This window comes from Phodopus roborovskii, unplaced genomic scaffold, assembly GCF_943737965.1.
Source record: "Phodopus roborovskii unplaced genomic scaffold, PHOROB, whole genome shotgun sequence".
NCBI lineage: Eukaryota > Metazoa > Chordata > Mammalia > Rodentia > Cricetidae > Phodopus > Phodopus roborovskii.
In genome coordinates, this window is record NW_026126515.1 from 11,413,267 (window position 1) to 11,438,481 (window position 25,215).

Below are 25,215 nucleotides of genomic sequence, written 5' to 3' on the forward strand. Positions count from 1 at the left end.
TTTCTAATCACACTGTGGTTACTCTCGCAAGCTTTGTGCCACAATTGCACCAGCATATCTTGCAGGCAGGTCACCACTGTAGATGGAAGGTTGTGTAGCTGGGTTGACGTTTACCTTCCTCTTTTCAGAGTTCAGAGTACTTCCCAGTATTATAAACACTAGTTAGTAGGGGTGAGGGCTCTAGGCAGGCACCAGCTCAACTTCTCAGAGTTCAGTGAGTTATACAGGTATTGTCTTCACCAACTGAGCCTTACCATCAGTTTGTGGAGAACAATAGCCTGATTGTTCGAGGATTTCCATGAGGCCCCTTTGGCCAACAACTCAATTAGATGTAACACAATCTCAGCTATAGATGCTTCATTTGGTGATGAGAGATGTCTAGTTGGGGCACCATCTCTTCTGCTGTTGGTGATTCCATTTAGATTTCATATATATATGAAGCTTGTACTATAGTTTGGGGCACCATCTCTTCTGCTGTTGGTGATTTCATATACATACATACATATATATATATATATATATATATGAAGCTTGTACTATAATTAGTTTTCCATGCAACCCCTCAAACAGAACTTGGTTTTAGCTGTTGCATCCCCTCTTCCTTCCCCCTCCCTGTTTGATTCTCCATTCCAGCCCCATCACCCACACCCCCAACCCCTGTCCATGCATCACTCTTCTATTTCCTCATCCTAGGGAAATTCATACCTACCTTTGGTCACTTACTCTATGCCTAACCTCTGTGGCTATATAGACTGTCATTGAAGAATTTACAACTAAAACCCATATATAAGCAAACATGTACCATATTTATCTTTTTAGGTCTGGGTCACCTCACTCAGGATGATTTTTTTCTAGCTCCATCCATATACCTGAGAAATATACCACTGTGTAAAGGTACATTTTCTTTAGCCATTCACTCACTGACTGACATCTAGTCTGTTTGAAATTTCTGGCTATTATGAAAAGAACAGCCAGGAACAAGGCTGAGCAAGTGTCTCTGTAGAAAGAGGAAACACCCTTTCAGCATATGCCCAAAGAGTGGTATAGCTGGATCCCAAAGTAAGCCCTATTCCCAGCTTCCTACTGAACAGTCACTGATTAGTGCTTGTACGAGTTTATACTCACATCAGCAATGATGTCTATTCCGTGTATGCCATAACCTTGCCAGCATGAAATGTCATTTGTTTAATGATCTTGGACTTTAGGACTGGTGTAAGATGAAATCTCAAAGTAATTTTGATTTGCATTTCCCTGATGACTAAGGATACCGAACATTTCTTTAAGTGTTTCTCAGCCCTTGAGTTTTCTCTTTTAAGAATTCTGTTTAGAGCTGTGCCCTATTTTTAACTGGGTTGTTTTCTTGATACACCATTTTTTAGTTCTTTATATACTTTAAATATTAGCCCTCTATAGGGTGTGTAGTTAGTAAAAATCTTTTTCCATTCCATAGACTGCTGCTTTGTCTGAATAATGTTGTCCTTTGCCATGCAAAAGCTTTTCAGTTTCATGAGTTCCCATTTACTGATTATTGATTTTAGTGCCTGGACGAACAGTGTTCTGTTCAGAAAGTCTTTCCTGTGCCAATGAGTTCAAGACTATTTCCCACACTCTCTTCCATCGGGCTCAGTGCACCTGACCTTATGTTGAGGTTCTTGAACCAGTTCTGTTCAGAGTGGCAAGTATAGTATAACCTTGCATCTTAAAATCGGAGAAGGTAGCACAAAGAAAATGTTATGAATAGATCACAGTAATAATGTAAATCTGAAAATGCTAAAAAAAAAACAGCAAATTGTTTGCATAATATGCAAAATGAATGCATAAATAGAGCATATCATTAACAAAGTTCTCAACAATTAAGTCAAACTCAATAACTATTGATCACCAACAAAACTAAAAACAAACAAATAAAAATGCCATAAGTAGCTAGGATGCTACATCTGTCATAATTAATCATGATTTAAAACAAAAATAAGAAATCAGAAGACACAAAAGTTTCTCTTGTCAAATAAAGAAAAAAAAATGTTTATGTGAGCAGTAGTTGCCTCAAACCTTGGAGCAGATACCACACCAGGAGATACTTCAGAAACATCAACAGAAGAATAAGGTCACAATCCACATTGCCCCTTGGGTTCTATCCATGGAAGGAGACCAATTTTGGAGTTGGAAGGAATAAAAGGGTAATTAAAAACCAGCACATCATGTCTCTAAGCCTGTTTAATAAAAAAAAGTCACTTACAAACTAGTTATTCTTCTATATACTATAAATAACCAGCCAGATGCAATGAAAGGAAGCATCTCTTTCCCACTAAGAAGAAATATCCTAGGGCACCAAAGAATGATTATAAGGTGCATAGGATGCTCAAATTAACAACTTCTATAAAATATTATCGAAAAATATTACAAAAGACCTTCCATTCAAATTAGTCTACATATTTAGTATAATTATGATCAAAATGCCAACAGGGTTTTTCATGGAACATAATGATCTTCATTTTCATTATTTATAATATCATAATGAAAGCTATAATGATTAAGACAGAATGATACCAGAATAGCAATAGGCAAACAGATAGATTGTGAGACATATAGGGACCAGACAGATGTAGTAGAAAACTGATATATAACAGACATGGTGTTCAAATTAGAGGAGAAAAACCAAGTGCTCATACAATATGCTTAAGAACTAATAGTGACAGAAAATAACTCTTTCTCAAAAAAAAAAAAAAAACAACTTTCAGGAAACTCAAATAACCCAATAATTGTACATGAGTAAAAGTAATAAGCAAGAGATCTACAAATGCACAGCCAACAAATATACCAAAACCTGCTCAAACTCACTAGCAAGGAAAACAGAAATGATTCAACAGTTTATAGCCAGGCCTCCTTTACCCCCAAGCTGCACTGGTATCCTCAATGCCTCACCTCACTTCCAGTTTGCTTGCTCTTCTCCCTGCTTGCACTAGAAGCTGTCTCTCAGCTTCTTGCTCAGGAAGCTGATGCCATGCCTTCCCTAACATCATGGACTCGCCCCTCTGAAACCGTAAGCCCAAATAAACTCATTATTGTTTCTTTATGTTTCAATCAGAAACAAAAGTGACTCACACCTAAAAGGATATATGGAGATGACCTCACAAACTTCAACCCACAATCCATCCCAGGGACACTGTCCTGAGATACTGATACAGGGATCCAAAGCCTCTAAAGAGCCTTACTCCTGTGAGAAAGCCTGCCATTCACAGAGTGGCTGTGCTCAAACAGAAAAGGAAATTCCAGATCTTGTGGCAACAGAAAGAAGGCAGGAACCAACTCTAAACAAGAAAAGGAGACTAACTTTGCTTCCACCAAATTCCAGTGGCTAACATTATAGTGCTTTTCATTACATGGAAGAGGCAAAAGTCCCCAGACTTCATCTACCCACCAAAAGCATATGGTGTGTTAGGCCTGCCCCTTGGAGCTCCAGCTGAAAATCACTTTCAACCTCCAACTCCTAGGATGAATGGTTTGATTTTTTGTTTGTTTGTTTGTTTGTTTTAATAACAAGAGATTCTGTGTAACTTAAAGGAGAAGGGTGGTAACAACCAGGGAGAGAACTCAATTTCCCTGGAGAGAGGGAAGGCATGGGCATAAAGAGCCTCAGAACTCAGCACCATTCTGATCAGGTTTCAACCAGGCTAGTAGGATGTACTGTGTCAAAACTGCCCATTCAAGGACTTGTGTTTCAGACCAGAGCTGGCTAGTACTGAGCCTCACAAGTTAATGAGAACAGCAGCTCTGGATGGTCAGTAAATTCCACTCCCACAAAGGTGATCTTAGTGGTATGACATCATGGCTGCCATAATCATGTATGTACACAGTGTATACATAAAATAGTACTAAATATTATCATCAAAAAGGGGGTTTATGCCCACTGCCAGCTTAATGCAATCCTGTTCTCTATAATCAAGCACTTTTCATTCTCTTACATAGCTCTAGGATTTTTGTATTTATAAATGATATTCATATATTGATATTTTTTTTATTTTTCTCATTGTCTATGTTGATATCTGATTGCCTGCTACATAAGATGAAGTTTTTGCTACATTTACATAAGCTATGTAAACATCCTAGGATGTTTTTAAGTGTTCCTAATTTCTCAATAACTTTTAAGAATTTTAATTTTTCACTGTATGAAATATACATTTTAAAAATGTAAAGGAGTGTACTAGCTAAAAAGTCCAGACCCTATGACTTCAACTCCCACACAGTGCCTATTACCATTTACTATAGGAATTTCCATAAGCATTTTTGAATATGATAAAGAAAGCAAAGCGTTCTCCTTAAACATGACCTTTCTGGAACACTCTAAGCCATTTAACTTGGGAGCAGCAAAAAGCCCAAATTAATCTTTTCCAGTTTCCAATGCTCTGTTTATAAGCCACGAGCACCTTTTAAAAACGTATAGGTCACTGCTTACATTAAAGTGACAAAATACAAGATTAAAGGGGTCTTATCACAGTGATCCTCTATTGTACTGTCAGAGATGCAATCCAAACTACAGCTCAGCCCCAGCTCGGAGCCAATTGATAATCGCAGTGCACATACCCAGGCTTTGGCTTCTCGAGAACTCAGGTAGGAAACAATTTTCCTCTCCCCTTTCTTTGTAATTTTGTGCATTCTGCAAAGAGGAGAAAATAAGTGCGGAAATTTTCTCTAATTTTCTCCTACGAAAAAGAACAATTGTCACTTCAGTACTATTCTTATGCTTACCAGATGCAATTTGCTTTCAGAAGAAATGTATAAAAATCAAGATTAAATCAGGGATGGGGGCTACCCATGTGCTCCATCTAATTATTTGTCAAAGCATCCTCTGAGTAATTACCAAGTACAGGGGCATGCCTCCTTTTGAGAAATGGAGAAAAAAATACAACTTTTTTTTTTTTTTAAGCAAGGCAAATGTTTGCTTTCGGCTTATACTACACTTTCAGGGTAGAATCGTTTTTTCCTGGTTTGAATTGGCAGTGTCTACTAATATTTCAAAAAAGCTGACAACTGATAAAGGTCGGCAATCTATACCCATATATATTTTTGAAGTTTTTAGGGAACAGTATTTCAAAACAGATTTTAAAATCCTGATTTGTTTTGACTCTTTGCTTTTGTTTTTCTTGTTTTTATACTTCATGGATATATTAAATACTGAAAAGGAACCTCAATAAGATAATTTCCAATGACAGGGAAGAAATATAATCAAAGCAATGAAACAAGAATCTTATCTAAGATGGACAGATAGGGAGAGGGAAGGAGGCAGAAAAGAACGGACAGATGGCAGGTAAAGAGAATCCTGGCCACAGGACCACATACACACAGAAGGACTCAGGGACAGGGGTGTTGCTCTGTTTCACTATTTTGGCACCACCTACAGTAATAATTGCTTCACAGAAAATCAAATTAGTGCGTAAAATATGATTTGAAAAACAGGGTATTTTTCAAGTCTCCTCATAGCAGCAGTGCTGTTGTGTTGCAGCCTGGCAGGCAACCCCACGGTCAAGTGCTCAGTTCTCACTAGCCCATGACTTGTGATGTGGTATTCTGAAAAGGACACAGTACTAGTTTTCTGGGTTCCCTGTCAAGAAACCAAAAGCCCCAAAATCAAAGGCGCCCTATAAAACATCCTACAGCATCACTATAGATGTAAGCTAAAACACAGTTGCAGAAATCAACAAACACTATGAGGCCTGATATTCACTCTGCACCAGGAAGAACATGACTAGCAAATCTTGTATGGAGCCTACAGTTCAGCCAGAGTACTGTACGGTGCTAAGTAACTTGCTGCAATCACTGTCCTGTGATTACAGAAGAAAACACATGGGGTAAACTAAATACAAGATATTTACACTAAGGAGGGAGCATGGACAAGAGGGGCAAGGCTGTTAGCAAGCCCGGATGTGGGAGAACCGGAAGAAGGGGAGCATGGGGCTCAAGAGGGACAATCGTAAACCAGCGGCTACCAAAGAAAACGAAGTATTCAATACCATAGCCAGAAAAGTCAGCCGCCTTCTAGAAGCAGAAAGGAAGCTATTTGAACGCATACTGCCACACACTAGGCTCAATGCTGGCTTCAGGGGCTTGATGGCAGTCTTACAGAGTATCATACATGACATGCAGGTGCAAATGGCTGCTACTTACCAATGGCAATGACCCTTTCTGACTGGGAATGCCTTACAAAAGTTTGCAAGTGTACCTTTGAGTACAGGTGATTTGAATTGCAAAGCCTGAGCCGCACATGCGGTGACTAGCTCATTTTGTTCTATGAGGTTTACACCCTGCTGTTTTGGCTGTACCTGTGAATGATGACTTGGGAGCCAGGAATGAATCAGCCCTGCTGCCAGAGGAAGGAAACATCTTCAGTCTGCATTAGAGTGTCTAACCCTGTCTCTAGAAAGATGCCATTTCCCATTTGCTGAAAATTGTGTTTGCAGCATCCCTTGGGTCTAAACAATAAAAACTACTTATAAAGGTCCTTTAACGTAAATATATTTACATTTGTCCTGGCTGGTTTTTGTCAAACTGACACACATTAAGAGCTACTGGGGGAGAAGGACTCTCAATTTTAAAAATGCCTCTGTAAGATTCACCTGTAGGAAAATCTGTAGTGCATTTTCTTAATTGATGATGTAAGAGGGCCCAACTTATTGTGGGGTGTGCCAGTCCTGGTTTTGTGGTGCTAGGTGCTATAAGAAAGCAAGCTAAGCTAACCATGAGGAGCAAGACAGTAAGTGATACTTTTCCACGACCTGTCCATCAGCTCCTAGCTCCAGGTTCATGCCCTGCCGTCCCTCAGTGATGGAGTGTGATGAGGAACAACAAACTGAAATAAACCCTTTTCTCCTCAAGTGGTTTATGGTCATGGGGTTTCATCACAGCCGCAAAGGCCCTAAGACAACGTTAGACCTGCAGCTTTTCTCGAAACCACTTCAAAATAAAACACTGATAAAGTCGGGCTGCTAAAACATGAATATTGGGGAGACCCAATTACACAAATAATTCTTCATTCTAATTGTTAACATTATAAATCTAAACTTTCAATATAAAAAGGAATCAACATGTAAAGAGTAACATTCGGCTTTGAACTGGTTTGATGACAAACAAATTCATAGATGGGCAAACTTCAGTAGAGTCTAGACTGCCAATGTCTGAGCACATTGTGTCCTGTCCTGTCACAACTACTCAAATCTGCCACTGTGTCACACAAGTACCCAAGGATGGTATTGGAATGAGATGGAATTATTGGGACCCAATAAAACTTTATTTGCAAAATGAGCCATAGTGTGGTGTCTTCCTGGTGTCTGGTCCATACCCACAGGACAACCATAATAAATTACACTTTTAATTTACACTGCTGAGCTCATTCCAGTGTGAAGTGTTTCACCAGTACTAACTCATTTATCCTCTCGCCCATGTGATTACGTAGAAATTATTATTCCCATTTTCTATGGAGGAAATTGGAACCAAGAAGAGTTTCAGAACAAAGACAAAAAACTTGACAAGGGTACACAAACTATAGGATGCCTTGTTCTGCATGCTGAACTGTAACTGATGCTAGACTTCTCGTATGGGATGGATTACACACAATGCCATCTGCACCCTCTGGAACTGTGACTACTTGTTATTCTCCCGAGCCCGCCTCCCAAGGGCAGGGACTACAGGTGGGCAACACCACAGACAGCTAATGTGGTACTCTGCCAACTAAGCTACATCCCAACCAAGAATTATAAGCATTTTAGCTATGACTAAATAACAGTCCAAATCCCAAGTACTTGTCACAAACCTCCTGAAGCTTCAAGGACATACATCCCAACTTATTCTGCCGTCTTTCCACCAGCTCTCTTTCTGTGCGCATCTCTCTCTCTATTTCCTGAAGTCGCCGCTCCACTCGATCTGAAACCTCAATAGGAACAGAGAAACAATGGCATTAGGAAGTGAGCAGGAGATGAAACCAAGAACGCATAATGTCCCAAACACTATGCCTGAAGTGTTGACTTATTAATGGAACCCTTTCCAATGACACCATTTAGGACACCTGGCCAAAAAGTTCATTCAAAGTTACAAAACAAAGCAACCATCAGTTTTCAAAATATCCAGAGCAAGATCCCAGCAACAGGAATCCTAGAGACCCCACCAAGAAGGTTCAAAATTTTCAAACTACAGCACAGTAGTAATTGCTCAGCATTCAAATACCCAAACTAGAAAAGAGCACCCTCTAGTGATGCAAAGTGAAATACCAATATGCCAACAATCATCTTTATCACCCAATTCAACTATCTTATCACTTTTGTTCTCTTTATCTTTTTTATCCATGAGTGTGACAGTCTGGCCTGCTGTGAGTGTGCAATACAGCATCCTAAGTACTTTTCATGAGCTTGCCAGGGTTTTCAGCTGTGATTTACTAAAAACACTAAAGGCAAACAGAAAAAATGTTTAATTAGGACTCAAAAACAAACATGAAAGAATTCTTCTCTGACATAAGATCTTCCTTAGTAAAATATTGTGCAAATTCAAACAGATTTTATGTATGTAATATCTCCATAAAATAATTTACATTGGCAATGTATATGTCTGGGGAACAGAAGACATTTCACATCCGTTTAAAAGAATAAAGTCCTATTATTAAACATTTTTCCAATGGTTCTGTATTTCGTGAAAAATCAAGAACAGTCGGCTCACGAGGCTAGAGAGATGGCTCATTAACAGGTGTTTGCCATGCAACTATGAGAACCTGAACTAAGGTCTCCAAAACCCACATGAAGTGATAGCGTGATAGACATGTGTGATCCTAGGTCTAGAGTGACAGACATGTATGATCATAGATCTAGTGACAGGCATGTGTGATCCTAGGTCTAGAATAATAAGCATGTGTAATCCTACATCTACTACAGCAAGATGATGTGGGGCCAGGAGAGTCTCCAGAAGTTCAGGGGCCAGCTAACCTGACAGACACAGCACTAAACAAGAGACCCTACCTCAAACAAGGTAGAAGGATGACAAACACCTATGATTCTCAATCTGTGTGTCACAACCCCTTTGGGGGGTCAAATGACCCTTTCACAGGGTTCACCTAACACCATCAGAAAACACAGATATTTACATTACAATTCATATCAGTACAAGATTATAGCTACAAAGTAGCAACAAAAATAATTTTATGGTTGGGAATCACCACAACATGAGGAACTGTATTAAAGGATCTATTAAAGGATCACAGAATTAGGAAGGTTGAGAACCACTGCATTATATGCACACTTTGCTGTAGACATACACACACACACACACACACACACACACACACACACACACACAGAGTGAGGGGGAGGGAGAGAGAGATCTTTTTAAGACTGCATGGGGGACCTTGCTGAGGTGATAGTAATGCTATGGGCCACTTGCACAGCTGAGTAAATTTATTACAAAGCACTAAATTACACATATGAGTAGAATAAGTTGATGATGAATTATAGCCCAGTAAACCCGTCATTTAAAAAGACATATAAAGCAAGATCTGATGGTGCATGCCTATAACTCTAGAGTTTAGGAAATAAGTAGGGGAGTCATGAGTTCAAGAACAACCCTGGGCTACATAGAAGTTTGAGGCTAGCATGAGCCTCAAAGATCTAAAAGAAAAGGCAAAGGTCTGAATGGTCAACTTGACACATCCTTGTGTTGTGGGAGAGGAAAGCCTCTGTTGAAGAGTTTCCTAGATCAGATTGGCCTGTGGGGAATTGTATTGGTTTATAATTGATACAACAGGGCCCATCCCACTATGAGCAGTACATTCCTGGGCAGATGGCCCTAAGCTACATAAAAAAGCTAGCTAAGCAAGAGCCCACAAGTAGCATTCTTCCATGGTTTCTGCTTAAGATCTATTCCAGTTCCTGCTCTGACTTCACTCAATGATGAACTATGACCTGGAAGTCAAAAGAAATCCTTTCTTTCCCTAAATTGCTTTTCATCATGGTGTTTGTCCCTGCAGCAAAGTGACACTAGGACTCCATTTAAATAAATATTTTGTTATTTGTCCTACTGTTGTGGTCTATGCAACACCCGTGTTAGACTACATGCAGTACAGACTAAATTCTTGGAATTCCACTAACAACCACCGCTGTCAGGGGTTTTAATATCAACCCAACTAGAGAAAACTAAAGTAAATCGAAATTTCTCCATAAATAATCAAAATATATACTCCAATCACAGTCAATGGGGCGAAATACAGACAACTAATGAACTTAAATTTCTCCTCTGCGACTTGGGTTATCACAATTAAGTGGTAACAGAAAACAATCACCATAATTCATGCTATCAATAATAACCATTCCATTCCAATGCACAGTTTGAATCAAACAAAAACTATGATTCATAAAGAACGAACGAGTCGTATTTTGGCATGTGTGACAATAACCAATACTCTTCGTCTCTCAAAGAAAAATGTGTTCCATAAGCTTCCAAGATATATTTTATTTACTGAGAAAATGCATGACAAACAATTGCCGCCTCGGAATGATGTACAATAAATGTGATTAACAATGAGCACCAACAAAAGTGAAACTGGTGGAGTCAGCAGCTGTCATTTATCTTCTCTTGTATATGTGTTCCATATTTAAGTTCCCCACAGTGACCTGTAACTCTATTTAAACTTAACTCTAGAGAGAACAGCTGCAGAGTCCGTGAAGTCTAACGCTCTCACAACAAGCCTGCATCTTCTCTGACAACATGCTAGCCTGAATTCACAGACACAGCACAATATGTCACCCAGTCCTAAATTGTAAATGTTGACATCGACTGGAATCAGTGAGTCACACAATCTAAATTAAGCTTTGTGCAAACATCTTGTGGCCTTCAGAAGGCCTGCTAAAATTCAACAATATTGTTTTAGACTTTGATTAAGATTGCTGGTTTTAATCAGGACTGCGTACCAAGAGACTGGAGATGCCTTTATTCAAGCCTTGCTTAGCAGAAAACCATACTTAATGGCACAGTGCAGAGGCATGCAACTATAACATAACTTGACAAAAAACTTGTCACACAAGGTACACAATCAAGACGTCTCAAATATTCCAGATTAGTAGAACGCCTCCACCTTAACTGGGGAGTGACACACTGGATGGCTGGGTGGGCACACTGGATGACTGGGTAGTTGGTTTTGTTTTATATGTATATATACATATATAGCTGTTGTTTATATGTATGTATACACATGTACATATTTATAATTATAATGTGTGTATATATACATATAAAACAACATATATGTGTGCATATGCATTAAAACAACAGCAGCCTATCTGACCTGGAGTAACTCTCTGATGTGTGGCAATAATGATACAAGAGAATTTGGACTTACTTCAGTAGAACTCAACTCACAGTTGTTTCTTAGTGGACCCTTTCTGGACACTTTATGTACACAATAAAACCCTAAAATATATGGCAATTTTACTGCTCTATGTATATAATTAAAATGAAATGATAACTGCTCACTTTAAGTAGCTCATCACATGGAAAATGATAAAACTTAAGGAAAGTGTTATACACTACCAAAGCTAACATTAACAAATTCCAAATTCAAAGCAACAACTATGCAACCATTTCAGAAAGAATGGCTTGATGGCGTAAGAGTACACAACCATGGTTCGCTCAGGTCTGGGAAGCTCAGCAGAATACTAGAGATAACTGAATATGGAGTACAACATGTTTGCAGGAACTGGGGAGACAGGTCAGTAGGAAAGAATACTTACTACATAATGAAGCATGGGGACTACTTGAGTTCTAATTCCCCAAAACCCACACAAAAAGCCAGGGGTGATCCTGGGAGGAAAAGACAAGAGGACACCCACATTTACCACACCATGGGCGACCCGGATCTGAGGGCCCAAGAGCAGGAGAACTGGCCCTGCTCCTGACTGCATCTGCATTGGGTGAGCTAGCCAAGGCAGTGCTGGAGAGCTCGCCTGGGTAATAACAGTGAGGAAAGCTGGCAGGCTGACCAACCCAGCTACCACCAAGCTCCAGAACCAGGGAATGAATTGGCCTACTCCAATATCTACCTCATCTATGAACTGTTGGAGCAGGTGAAGGGGACAAACCTATAGATCCCCACGACACCGGACAATAACAGGATATCCAAGAGGAGACCGAGTGAAGGCCCGTTATCAGTGTGGCATGGGAGATCAGAGTGGCGAGCCAGACCAATGACTCACAACAATGAACACTTGCAAGTGAAGATGAAAGGATTGTGTGACTCAATGGGACACACTGCAGCCTCCACAAGATTCTCCTCTCTTTTTATTTTGTTGGTTGGTTGGTTAGTTTCGTTAGTTTGTTTCTTTGTTTTGTTTGATTTTTGGTTTTGCTTTTACATTTTTGGAGGGGTGAAGGCTGCAAGGGCAGAGGGCAGATGGAAAGAGGAGGATTTCATGTGAAATCCACAAAAAATCAATAAAAGTTTTAAAACCAAAAGAAAGGCAAGAGGTCAGCTGGAGTTTGACGACTGCCAACACAAGCAAAACCAAAAAAAAAAAAAAAACTCTGGGTTCAGTAAAAGACCCATAAAATAACAAGACAAGCTGAACTCAATAGAAAATTGAGCAAATACAATCTGGTACTTCATAAGTGAAAGTCTCCAACAGCCCATGAACATTGGAAAAGGAAATCACTAGTAATCATGAAAATGCACACACCACCCATTGTGAGACAACATGATTCCTGTCATCATGGCTTAAAAAAAAAAAAAAAAAAAAAAAAAAAAAAAACAGTGCTAACCAGTGCCATGAAGCATGAAGAGCCACACAAATCCCAGACTGTCCATGGGGGTGAGTTAGTGCATCCAGCTCAGAAGTCTATTGTCTGCAGAAAGCACCTAATGAATGCACACCATGTTGTGTATGTACCATCGGAAATGTACGTGCATGCACAAGAAAGTAGCATCTGTGAAAGCTGTATTCATCCATATCAGCCCAAACTCTGAAATAACTCAAATGTTCATCATGGAATGTCAAAACATATTACAAAATAGCCATGCGGTACTGAAACAAGTAAAGACCCAGAAACAACGCTCATAGTCAGCACAATAGTAACCAATAACAAAAAGAGTCAGACGCGACAAAGCATGCCCTGTATATCCCACTTAGACAACAGTGCATAATGGCAAGTATGAACTTATAGCATGATGGGGCTGGAGAGATGGCTCAGCAGTTAAGAGCACTGGCTGCTCTTCCAGAGGACACAGGTTCAATTCCTAGCACCACATGCAGCTCAAAACTCTCTTTAACTCCAGTTCCAGGAGTTCAACACCCTCATATCAAGTATATATAGGTAAAACACCAGTGTACATTAAATAACTAAATCTTAAAAAAAGAAATATGTATAGCATGAAAAAAGTTCAAACAGCAGAGAGCCTAGAGAGGTTGAAGAGGATGGGGAAGGACAAAAGGAGTTTCCTAAGGATGCTGCAAATGTGCCACGCCCAGATAGCAATGGTAGAAGAAGGATGTTAGCTGTGGAAACTCATCAAAAGACACAATGGCACCATGAACTTTTTTAAAAACCTTAAGGAACATGGCAAAACTTCAGAAGTCCTATCCATTCTAGAATTCACAAAAAGAACTAGATTATTACTTAGTAAGTTGAAGAGGGTGTTAAGGCCACATTAGTATACATTATTGGTGGCTTCAAACTTGTGGGCCTCTGTCTTGCCCTCCTAGAATTGTGTTGGAATTGCAAGCATGTACCACCATTCACAGCTTGTGAATAAAACTTTATAAACAAAGAATACTCACCACATCTTGTTTCTGGGCTTCATTAATCTTTTCAGTCAATTCCTCCAAAACCCTCTTTGTTTCAGCATCCGACCTAAGCAAACAAGAAACAGGTTTCAAGCTAATTTTTTAAAGTTATGGTGGGTTTTGTCGATGTTGTCATTGTTTTGAGCTGGGAACCAAACCCAGGGGCTTGCACTTCCTAGGCAAGTGCTTCACCACTGAGCTAAACCCCTTGTTATTCCACAATTCTCAACTGAGTTTCTCCTGGAGGGTGAGTTAAAACATGCCAAAAGGGTCCTACCCACAAAATTTCGGGAATCAGTAAAGTATAGGGCCTGATTTCTGCAAATTCCTACATAATGCTGAAGCTGTGGATCTGGGACCCCAACTTTGAACATCCCCACCCCACCACCACCTCCAGCAGGAGGTTTCAAATTAGGAGAAAAAAAAAAGAGTTCTAAAAAGAAAAAAATGGGGAAAATAAAACTCATCTCATAACCCGTTTGAGATTCACAAACTCCATCCTTATTAGTGCATCAAATTAGTGACAGCAGAACTCATGTAATCCAATAAGACTTGAAAGAACAGGTCTTCCTCCCATCTCTACTCCCTTTGGAAGCACTCCCAAATAGCATCTAAACACCTTCTCCATTTGTAATCCTTTAGCTTGTTACCTTCATCATTTTCAACCAAATACTTTCCATTGACTCCTTGTTTTGAAGTATCTGGTACTTTATTGTTATTGTGAGCTCTTTTACCGGATACCTGTGTGATTTTACAAAATGTATGTTATGCCAAGTGTCCACTCTTAACAGACGAAGGCTCTGAAACAGAGTACAAGCTGATCCTACATTCCAAACAGCTGGACAAAACAGCCCTACAGACTACAGCTAGGATATCTGAATCTTCTTCGAATCCCCCAAGACAGAGCCCCTTACCAGCAGGAAGTAGTTTGGAAAGAACGACGCCCAAATTCCCAAATATTGTGTATAAATGTTTGTTTTCATTTAATTGGACTTTGTTATATAAAATTAAATAAAAAATACTCTATATGCATAAAAAAAAAAAAAAAAACAGACGGAGGCTCATGTACTCACCTTCTATCACACACATTTCAATCAGCCTCACTGTCACTCTGGGGTTTTTAATTCTCATCATCATTTGGTCATCAGGTCTATTGATATTGCCTTTCTGCATGAATCATCCATATACACATAATCTAGTCCCTTCCCTTTGGCAACATTCTTCTGAAAGGCCAGTTACTTCCTTACTCTAACTTAGCAGAATCTGCAAGCTTGCTTTATGGCTGTCATTTTGGGGTTATTTTCACTAAATTCTTAGGATAGCATTACTATGTCTTCATTTAACCATATAATTACTTATTGCTGGTATACAAGAAAGCAACTGTCTCTGTAACTTTAACCCAGCACAACTGACATTACTGTAATAACTTGTTAATCTGAGAAGACACCTTTTGACTGTTTTATTTCACAGTATCGTTTACTTCTTCTAATTTGTATCTTCGTCTTAGTTGTAATACTATTGTTTATATAATTTATATTTAGATAATTTCTCAGAAAGACGTAGCTTAAAAGCTATGCTTTCTGAGCTATGAACCCCTGAAAAAATGTGTTATTTTACCTCCCTCTTGATTTGGAAATTCCCACTCTGTCCTGGGTTTCCCAACGATCATCATATGACCTTCAAGCCAGGTCCACATCACAGACAAGACTCCTAAATACCTGACCTCTTTGGTACTCAGCTCTGTCCTTGATGCTCTCTCTGTAGTCTTTCTCTTTATGACATACATTACCATAGCATTTTATATGCCAAGCACTCTTGAAATTCATAAATATATAGATGCAGATATAGGTATGTCTAGACTTTTTTCCTTTATATTTCCTCTTGACTAATTTACATTTCCACTTTGTCTATCTCTTCTCTCTTCCTGAAATATGTTAAGTACATCTTCTTTGCTAATATCCCTCATAATGTATCTCACCATAATATCAGCATTCTATCAAGTAAAAGCACTTTTAGAAATCTGAAACGTATTTTCTTTCTTTCTACTACTTTCCTGCCTTCCTCTTCTAAAATCCAGTAAGTTGTATAGATTATGCTTGATATGTTTGATAGCTAGAGCTTGAACTCACTACAGAAGAAAGCAATGAGTCATGATAAACTGTAAGTTTGAATTGTGTTATTAGTAAATACTAGAGACTGGGGACATAGCTCAGTTGATAAAATGTTAGTCCCACAACCATTAGGTCCTGTGTTCAGTCTCTAGCACCCATGTAAGAAGCTGGTGTAGTAACATGTGCTTGTCATTCGAGCACTTGGTAGGTAAAGATGGGAAAACTCCTAGAAATTGCTAGCCAGCCATCCTAGTCAGTGAGCATTGGTCCAAATGAGAGACGCTATTTCAAATAATATGGTACATAGAGGAAGAGATGGTCCAGTGGTTAAGAGCATTTGCTGCTCTTGCAAAAGGCCAGGCCACTCACAACTGCCTGCAATACCTGCTCTGGCAGATCAGACACCTCTTCTGGCCTCCAGAGAACCCCCAACCCCTCACACACACACACACACACACACACACACACACACACACACACACACACACACACACGAATAAATAAAAAGTCTTTTAAAAAACTAAGTCTGATGGCTCCTCAGAATACCCAGGTTTGACCTACAGCCTCCATTTGCACACACACACACATGCTCATGTATATCTGCACTACAAGAACACACATGTTCATGTACATATAAACACAAAAAATAAATCTTGAAATACTTAAATAAAAGCACAACATCATTTTCTTAATCTACATAAATATGTCAATTACAGAAATGAATTTATTCTTTTGGTAACTCACACCTCCCGGGGGGGGGGGGGGAATCCCTGTCCCCATTTTTACCGGCTTCTTCTGGCAAACTCCCTGTTGAAATCATTTCCAAGCCGAACTTGTTCACTGCTGAGGTCACGGAGAGACTGGTGAAAAGCATGAAGCTATGAGAGCAAAGAAAGCAGAGCACACTCAGAACAGAGCACAGTTCTTCCATTAAAAAAAAGTAATGACCACAGTAAGAACTCCCTTCCACAAAAAGAACCAAGTTCATTAATAATCAATAAATGCTTGTCATTAAGACACATGGCTTTCACAGGTAAGTCTAACAGTGGCCAAGACATCCCCAGCACAGCAATTTCACTCCTTGTGTGTGACATGGAAGTGGCAAGTATTTCAGAACTGCAAGTTCTGTCATTGCCTCCAACCCTGCCACTGGAGTGCAGAACTAACCAAAAGCAAATGAACATGCTGTATTACAATAAATCTGTGTACATCAGCCCGCACGCCAAGACACTATGGCATGGAACCTAACAAGAATGCTAAATTCAGTCCCACAGAGCAGAACATGGAGTTTCATGTGTATTCTGTGAGAGGATCACTCAGCAGTGCAAATACATCAAAACCACTGCACATCAATAGGGCAGGCTGGCAAAACATAATGATGGACAGCAGTGTTCAATTTATGCACTGCTTACAGACAGGCAACAAGCAATACTTAAAAAATGATAATAATGAATGTAAGTCAGGATAGGGCTGGAGAAATGGCTCAGCAGCTAAGAGTACTGGCTATTCCTCCATAGGACACAAGTTCTATTTCAAACAACCATATAATGACTTACAACCATCTGTAATTCCAGTTCCAGGAGATCAGACATCTTCTTTTGACCTCTGTGGGTACCAAGCACACATGTTGTGCACACATACATGCAGAGAAAACACCCACACACATTAAAACTTTTAATATTTTTTTCTTAATTGTTTCAAAGTCAGGACAGGGTATACCCATTCCTGAAAGAAGGGGCCTGCTTTGGAGTGTGGAACAGTCTATGTCTTGTCCAGGGTGGTGTATACATGGCATTCAATCTAGTGTGCCTTAGACATAGACATACATGCTTTATAACTCCATGTGCTTTGTGTTTACCCACCCTGCGTCTACACAGTACTGTATGGGCATGGGTGTAGGACTATCTACTGGAGTGTTCACAGCCTCCCAGGGATCACATTCACGAAGAAAGCTCTCACAAAGCCAACAGCCATCAACAGCCAACAGTGGGAAATCATGAGCCTTCCCCACTACCACACCAGGATTCTGACTGACTTGCATAGCTCTTTAAGATATAGTCATAGCTACTGTGAATTCATGTGTGCAAAGGCCTTGTCACGCCTGCCAAGTAATACGCTGCTGCAGATGTCTAATACCTCAGGCTCTTAAAGCCTTTCCACCACTTTCCATCACTGCTCCCATTCTGGCTGGGCTCAGAGAAGTTTTGATTTGTAATTCCCCTTACAGATAAGGCTGTTGAACCTTTTGAAAAACTTCTTAGCCAATTCTATTTCTTTTTATTGTCTTCTGAGAACTCTCTTTTTTAAATATTTGAAATATAATTCTCCACAACAAAATCGAAAATAGATGATACAGATTTGCACACTGAAAATACATTCGTGAATTGTAAGACATGTTATTCCTGGTGGGATCAGCTGCTAAAGATGATGAGGTATGAAGGAAGGATGTGTTGGACTTGTCTGCACTGTGAACTCCTCTCAATCTTAAAGAATAAAAAAGTATTTGTACATGAAATATAAAATATATTTGACTTAAAAGGAAAAAAAATCAATGCAAAATTATTGATGATCAAATTCTTAGTTAAGATATGCCCATAAAGTTCAAGTGTCAGTCACTTATATACAAATAGAGGGTGTGACAGATAAACTACACAATGTTACAAAGTACCTGGACCATGTTGTCTGTCTCCCGAACAAACCGAACACCGGTTCTGGACCTGTTTCGTTTAATACCCTGTGGCTCATAGTCCTTCAGAGGTGAGGTAGGTGTAAAGCGGAGACTCTCTTTCCAATGCAAAGAAGAAGAAAGGAAGATTAAAACACTGCATAAGAACAGTCTAAAATTTCACTTGATACCTGCAGACCAGGTATGCAGTTACTCTTAGCCTGGATTTCCCAAGTAACCATGCTATAGCCAAGAGATCACAACAACATTGCGCTTAAAGCAGATAAAATGAACAACAAACTTAGCTTGAAAACAGAACATGCATACCAAAAGGCACAATTTTTAACACTATCCAAAGCAGCAACACATATTCTCCTATTCAAACATTACTAAATAATTAAAAGTTTTATTCCTCCCTAAAATATAACATCCTGCTAAATAGATCAAATCTTGAAAATGTCAAATCAATTAATCTAAAGCCAAAACAGTACATAATAATCAATAAACTACATAAAAAATAAATAATAGTGTTCAACTTTAATCACTATTATGAGTAATAGCAGCATTCACAATTTAAGGTACCAATGTTCATCCAACTAAATCAACCCCATCGCTGCAGATGTTTCTGTGTGATTCTAGTACTACAGGGAAATATGAGATTAAATACAGGCACACGTAGTGTTTAATAACTTTTTAACACAATCATGGGCATCTAAGTGAACACCAAGCTAAAATTCACCTGCTTTTGACATGTGTTTCAGCATAATTGATAATCAGAAATTTTGAAAACTTCTGTGCCAGGAAACGATTAGAAAGAAAACATACATTTTACTTGTACATTTGTTTTGAAGCTTGGGCAGCAATTAAAATTTTTGTTGAGTAAAGCTCCAAGTGTACACAGTCTGTGGAAAATTAAACTAACAAACCCAGATGATCAAAGACAATTTTAAAACAGAGTTGTCCAACAACTGCATGTGTTGTGGACATGTAGTATATAATCTGTAAGATCTATAAGATTGTGTATATATTGTATTTCTCTAAAGCATAAATGCATTCACTATATACTTCAGAAATATTTTTTGAAATATAAAGGAAAAAAGCCTTTTCTAACACACGAGGGGTATACCTGCTCCAACGCCACCATCAAGATCACTTGCACTCAGGCTGGTCACAGAAGCACTTCTCCATCCTGAGCTCCTCTGTAAGCGCTGACACCGCAGTTGGCTTATTGATTCCTCCAAATCTTCCTTTAACTGAAGAAGATGATGAAGAGTTACTAAGAAACTCCTAAGCACAATAGACACATCTAAAAGTAGTCTCTGAAATATCTGACTTCCTAGAAAAAAAAATGGCTATCAGGGGGCTATTGAACTGAGTTATATAAGGAAATGGGAAAACTAATAAACATAAGTATTTGAAGAACAAATGCTAGGGTCTGGCTTATCACAATACCTTATCAAATCCTCTTCCTAGTACCAGAAAGAGAAAATCACCTTCTTTAATGACTTATAGAGTGAAATGACTAACTTAATTTGTGGAGAAAGATAGCAAGGCCAGCCAACACATTTTAAGGAACAGAGAGGGAATTCTTCTAAACATTCTGTCAGAGACCCCAGACACACAAGAGTGGGCACAGAACAGCTACGGAAAAGACTGAGTCTACAAGAACAAAGTGCACCACCAGACAGCATCAGAACATCCCATCCATTCATCAACAGAGGACACATCCCAGAGAACTGTGAGAACAAATGTCAGCAATACTACATACACGCACACACACACACACACACACACACACACACACACACACATAATACTCAAAGAGCTATCTATATAGGACAAAATATGCTAAATAACTGGTAATAGTATCCAGCCAAACAAACAGTTGTACACCTAAGAAGACAATTCAGCTAACACCCCAAAAAGGCAAAGAGGGAAGCTGAGGGAAACCTGTCCACCTCAGCTGGAGCACTTTTATACAAACATGAATAATGCATGACCCCTTCTCAAACCATCTCTAGCTCTTTGAAAACAAGGTCAAAACCAAACAGTTGACTGAGACTAGACTTCCTGAGCTCTCTGCTGGAGTGAAAAGATAGAATGCCCCTTATTGCAAGCACAAATAGGTATTTAATAACCTGGGGAAGTGTACAGAAGCTAGGCAGCCCAGCCACAGGAAAAGCACAGACAAAACAGAAAGATCACACATGAAGCAAATCGTTTTTCATTTCAGCTCGTTACACTTGGCTAAACCTAATTTGAGCACACTCTTTGAAGCAAAGCTAGCTGCCATTTCTTCCAATTGTTTTTGTAAAATAGTCTGGCTCTTGTTTGTTTGTTTGTCTGTTTCATAGTTTTAACCAGAGTACTTATTAGAAAAAAATTAGCTATTAGTGCAAGTTTCCAGACTATAATTTGATTTTAAGTCTTTATCCCATCTTTATCTTTTAAAATGAACTTAATTAACCTGCTGGTTTGAAGCAAGAAGTGCACTTTTATTTTACTTTTTTTGGCGATTTATTTATTATGTATACAGTGTTCTGCCTGCATGTATGCTTGAAGGCCAGAAGAGGGCACCAGATCTCATTACAGATGGTTGTGATCTACCATGTGGTTGCTGGGAACTGAACTCAGGATATCTGGAAGAACAACCAACGCTCTTAACCTCCGAGCCAGCTCTCCAGTCCCAGAACTGTACTTTTATATTTATAACCCATTATTAACTACTTTAGCCTCATCAACATCAGTCCAGATTGCTACTGCAAACAGTACTAACATATTGTGATGAATGCTAAGTCTTCAGGAGATTCCTTCTTTACATCAGCACAAATATACACCCTGTTGTCTCACTAACAGTAACACAAGGTTCTAGAAGAAGCAAGACAAAGCTAGTCCCCTTCACAGTTCTTGAAATATTCCAATATATGAAGCAGGTTAAAACAAAACCTTCTCACTCGTTGTCTGTGAAGAAAATGTTCTCAGAACTCCAGGAAGCTCACAGCATGAGAAATAACTCAGAATCCCAAAAAGTCCAAGGCACACTGTACAACAAAACATGTACACCAGCCAGAACACATACAAGAGAGCCACGTGAAAACCTGTGCTGTTGGTGAAGGGGAAAGCCAATGCTGCTGCAGGCAACCCCAGCTCAACCCCACTCGAGCAATGACAGGGACCACGGCTTTCTAGGTACCTAGACCCTAGCTCAGCTCCAGACTCCTTCCCAACTCGGGAGACACTGCACGGGTTCCAACTCAGTGTCATTCTAGGCCTCGTGCCAACTATCATACAATGACATTATGACACTGGGATTATTTGACATAAGTGCAAGTAGTCTCCAAAATCCAGTCCCACAATGTATCATATAACCCTCCAAACATTCAATTTAAGGTCATAATTTTCAGAAATATAAAACCACAGCACAGAGGGATGCCTCAACGTAAAAGTACATGCACCTTTTACAGAGAACCTAAGTTCACCTCCCAGAACCCATGTTGGATAGCTCACAACCACCTGTAACTCCAGCTCCAGGGGATCTGACACATTCTGAACTCTTCAACAATGGACCCAGACACATGCACATACATAAAAATAAATCATTAGAGTTACACCATTGAAAAATTGGGAGTAACCATTAATTCAATGAGGTAACTGAACCCTGACACTAGGTTCTAAAATGTACTCTACCATTGACCATGTCACTAAAAAGACCACAGGCAAGTCAATGGCCATGCTATGACCCAGTTCTCTTAAAAATGGAAATATATGGCCAGTGGTGGTGCATGCCTTTAATCCCAGCACTTAGGAGGCAGAAGCAGAAGGATCTCTATGAGTTTGAAGCTAGCCTAGTCTTCAGAGCAAGTTCTAGGACAGCCAGGGATACACAGAGAAACCCTATCTCAAAACACAAAAAGCAAAAAACAAACAAATAAAAACAACAAAAAAAAAGAAAATATAAACTGCATTTCTTATAGCATTGTTAAAATAATGACATTTAAAACTTAATGTAGTGGGGAAATCCCTAAAACGAACACAGAGAGTACTGTTCCTGTATTAAACCCGAGACTTCTTGTTTCTCTACCACTGCGTGACTCTTCAGAGGTTATGAACAAAGAGCTAAGCTTATAGTTGGATAAAGGAATAAAAGGTAACTTGCTATAGAGGTATTTACACAGCCTTGCTTATCGGTACTACTGATGATAGCAGAAGCAGGGACCCAACCCAGCACCTAGCAAGAGATGATCAAGAAAATGTGATATATATCATAAATGTACATATATATAGACACATACAAGTATGCAATGCAATAGATTATCCAGCCATGAAGAAAATTGAAGTCATATCATTTGCAGGGAAATAGAGATCATGAAAGCAAGCAAATTAAGCCTGACTTGGACAGACTAACATGAAAATAGAAGAAAAGCTATTTGAGGGAAGAAGAGCCAAGTCAAGGGAAGAAAAGATAAAGGCAGAGGTAGGTGGACAGGCTGAATATCAAAGTACATCCATGTGTGAAAATGGCAAAAGAAATCCAACACTTTGCATGTTAATATAAGCAAACAAAAAGTTAAAGTGAGATAAAAAATAAACTTAGGGGTGGAGATTATAAAGAGTCAAGGAAACAATAGTTAAATATGGAATGTTCTGAGAAAAGAGGCCTAAACAAGCCACAGGCTTTAAAAGACCAAAACAAATACTCATTGTAGTTCCCTTGTTAGAATAAATCAACTCAGGAGAAAAACACCACAGCAGATATTCATATTTCCAAACTGTTCCCCTTACTCATTGAAAAATTATGTTCACAAAGTTAAAAATAACAACAAATATAAATATTTATACACACACACTACATATTCATTTACTGTGGGTTAACAATAGTCATTTACAATAAAATCTGTTAATAATAAGAGCTCTTCTCTTCCCTAAGGCAAAAATGTTGATTCCGTTTTCTAAAATATCTCTACATTTTAAAACAAAAATGTTAATTCAAGAAGGCAATGAATATTTACCACAGTTAAATTTTTTAACAGTTGAACTATCACTGGCTAAAATATGTTATTCTATTATAAAACATATATGAATAAAAAAGCATGTTCCATATAAAGTCCCTCACAGAAGGGGGAAGGGACAAGTCCCCCAGAGCACATGGGAAGTTGGGGGGGGGGCAGTGAATGGAGAGAGAAGTAGAAGAAAGAGAATGGGAGGAGAGGAAAACACGTGCGACTAGGAAGATTGAATCAGGGTAGGAATAGAAGACAGAAGAGAGAGAGAGAACAAACATAAAAGAGGGAGCCATTATTGGTTTGAAGAGAAAACTGAACCTAAAGAAAGGTCTAGAGACCTACAAGACTGCCGCCAACTAGCAATTTGAGTAACCGTGGAAAGGCTACCATAAATGCCCTTCCCGGAGAGTGAGATCAACAACTAACTTATCCACCATCATGGAGCCCTCATCTAGTATCTGTTGGAAACAGAAGCAAACACCCATAACTAAACACTGAGTATAACTAGAATCCACATGCAGAGGGAGAGGACAAGACCAGGTTGCAAAAACACATAGAGACAGCTGACCTGAACAAGGAGGAGCTAATGGGTCCCCAGACTGATAGCTGGGAATCCAGCATGGGACTGACTCAGACCCCCGAACATGGGTCTCATCTAGAAGGACTGAGCAGTCTAAGGGACCTCAGACAGTGGAACCAGGATGTATCCCTGGTGCACAAAAGGACCTTGTGAACACATCCCCCATGGAGGGATACTGCCTTAACCTAGAGACAGGAGAGAAGTCCTAGTCCCTACTTCAAATGACTTGACAGATTTACATGACCCCACCTGGATGGCATTGCCCTACATGTGGAATTGGGGCGGGGGAAAAGGAGGGGAGGGTGGTCAGGGTGCATGTGAGAAGGCAGAGAGAGTAAAAGGGAGGGAGGGAGGGAGAGGGAACTGGGATCAACATGTAAAATATAAATAAATAAATAAATAAATAAATAAATAAATAAATAAGCATGTTCCAGTGGCTGGTGAGGTAGCTCAGCCGGTAAAAGCACTTGTCACTAAGCCTGATAACCTAAGTCCATCCATGGAACCCCCACAGTTAAAAGAAAGATATGTTTCTGCAAGTCATCCTGACTTCAACACATATATTAAGGTGTGCATGTGTGTGCATGCACACAAAAAAAAAATGAATAAAATGTAATTATGTTTAAAGATGTATTTATTTTTATCCTATGGGTATGAGTGTTCTGCCTGTGGGTATATGCATCATGTGTATGCCTAGTGCCCACAAAGGCCAGAAGAGGGTACCAGATCTCCTGTAACTATAGTTACAGATGGTTTTGAGCTGCCATGTGTGTTGAGAACTGAACTCAGGTGCTCTGTAAGTGAAGCAAGTGCTATTATTCCAGCCTCAATGAAATGTAATTTTAAAACAAATACAGGGAGGATGTAAAACAGGGAGTATGGAGAAGCAGCTTGGCTGCTAAAGTGCTAGCCATGCAAGCATCAGAATCAAAGTCCAATTCCCAGCACCCACATAAAAACAAGGTATGGTGGAATTATCATAACTGCAATTTCAACCTGGAAAGATGGAAACAGGTAAATCCCTGGCCAGCCAGCCAGCCTAGCACGTGCA

At 39.3% G+C, this 25,215-nt stretch overlaps 1 protein-coding gene across 3 annotated transcripts in view; it reads right to left on the minus strand.

Annotated features, from left to right (window-relative positions):
* The window catches only part of Cep128 (centrosomal protein 128), a 319,467-nt gene that overhangs the window by 266,472 nt on the left and 27,780 nt on the right, over nucleotides 1-25,215 (minus strand). For all 3 annotated transcript variants that reach the window (XM_051196144.1, XM_051196145.1, XM_051196146.1), the window contains 5 exons: nucleotides 19,708-19,834; nucleotides 18,585-18,700; nucleotides 16,703-16,794; nucleotides 13,800-13,872; nucleotides 7,805-7,921 (listed from right to left, as the gene is read on the minus strand). In XM_051196144.1, coding sequence (XP_051052101.1) covers nucleotides 7,805-7,921; nucleotides 13,800-13,872; nucleotides 16,703-16,794; nucleotides 18,585-18,700; nucleotides 19,708-19,834 — 525 coding nt within the window. The remainder of the gene's footprint in view (nucleotides 1-7,804; nucleotides 7,922-13,799; nucleotides 13,873-16,702; nucleotides 16,795-18,584; nucleotides 18,701-19,707; nucleotides 19,835-25,215) is intronic.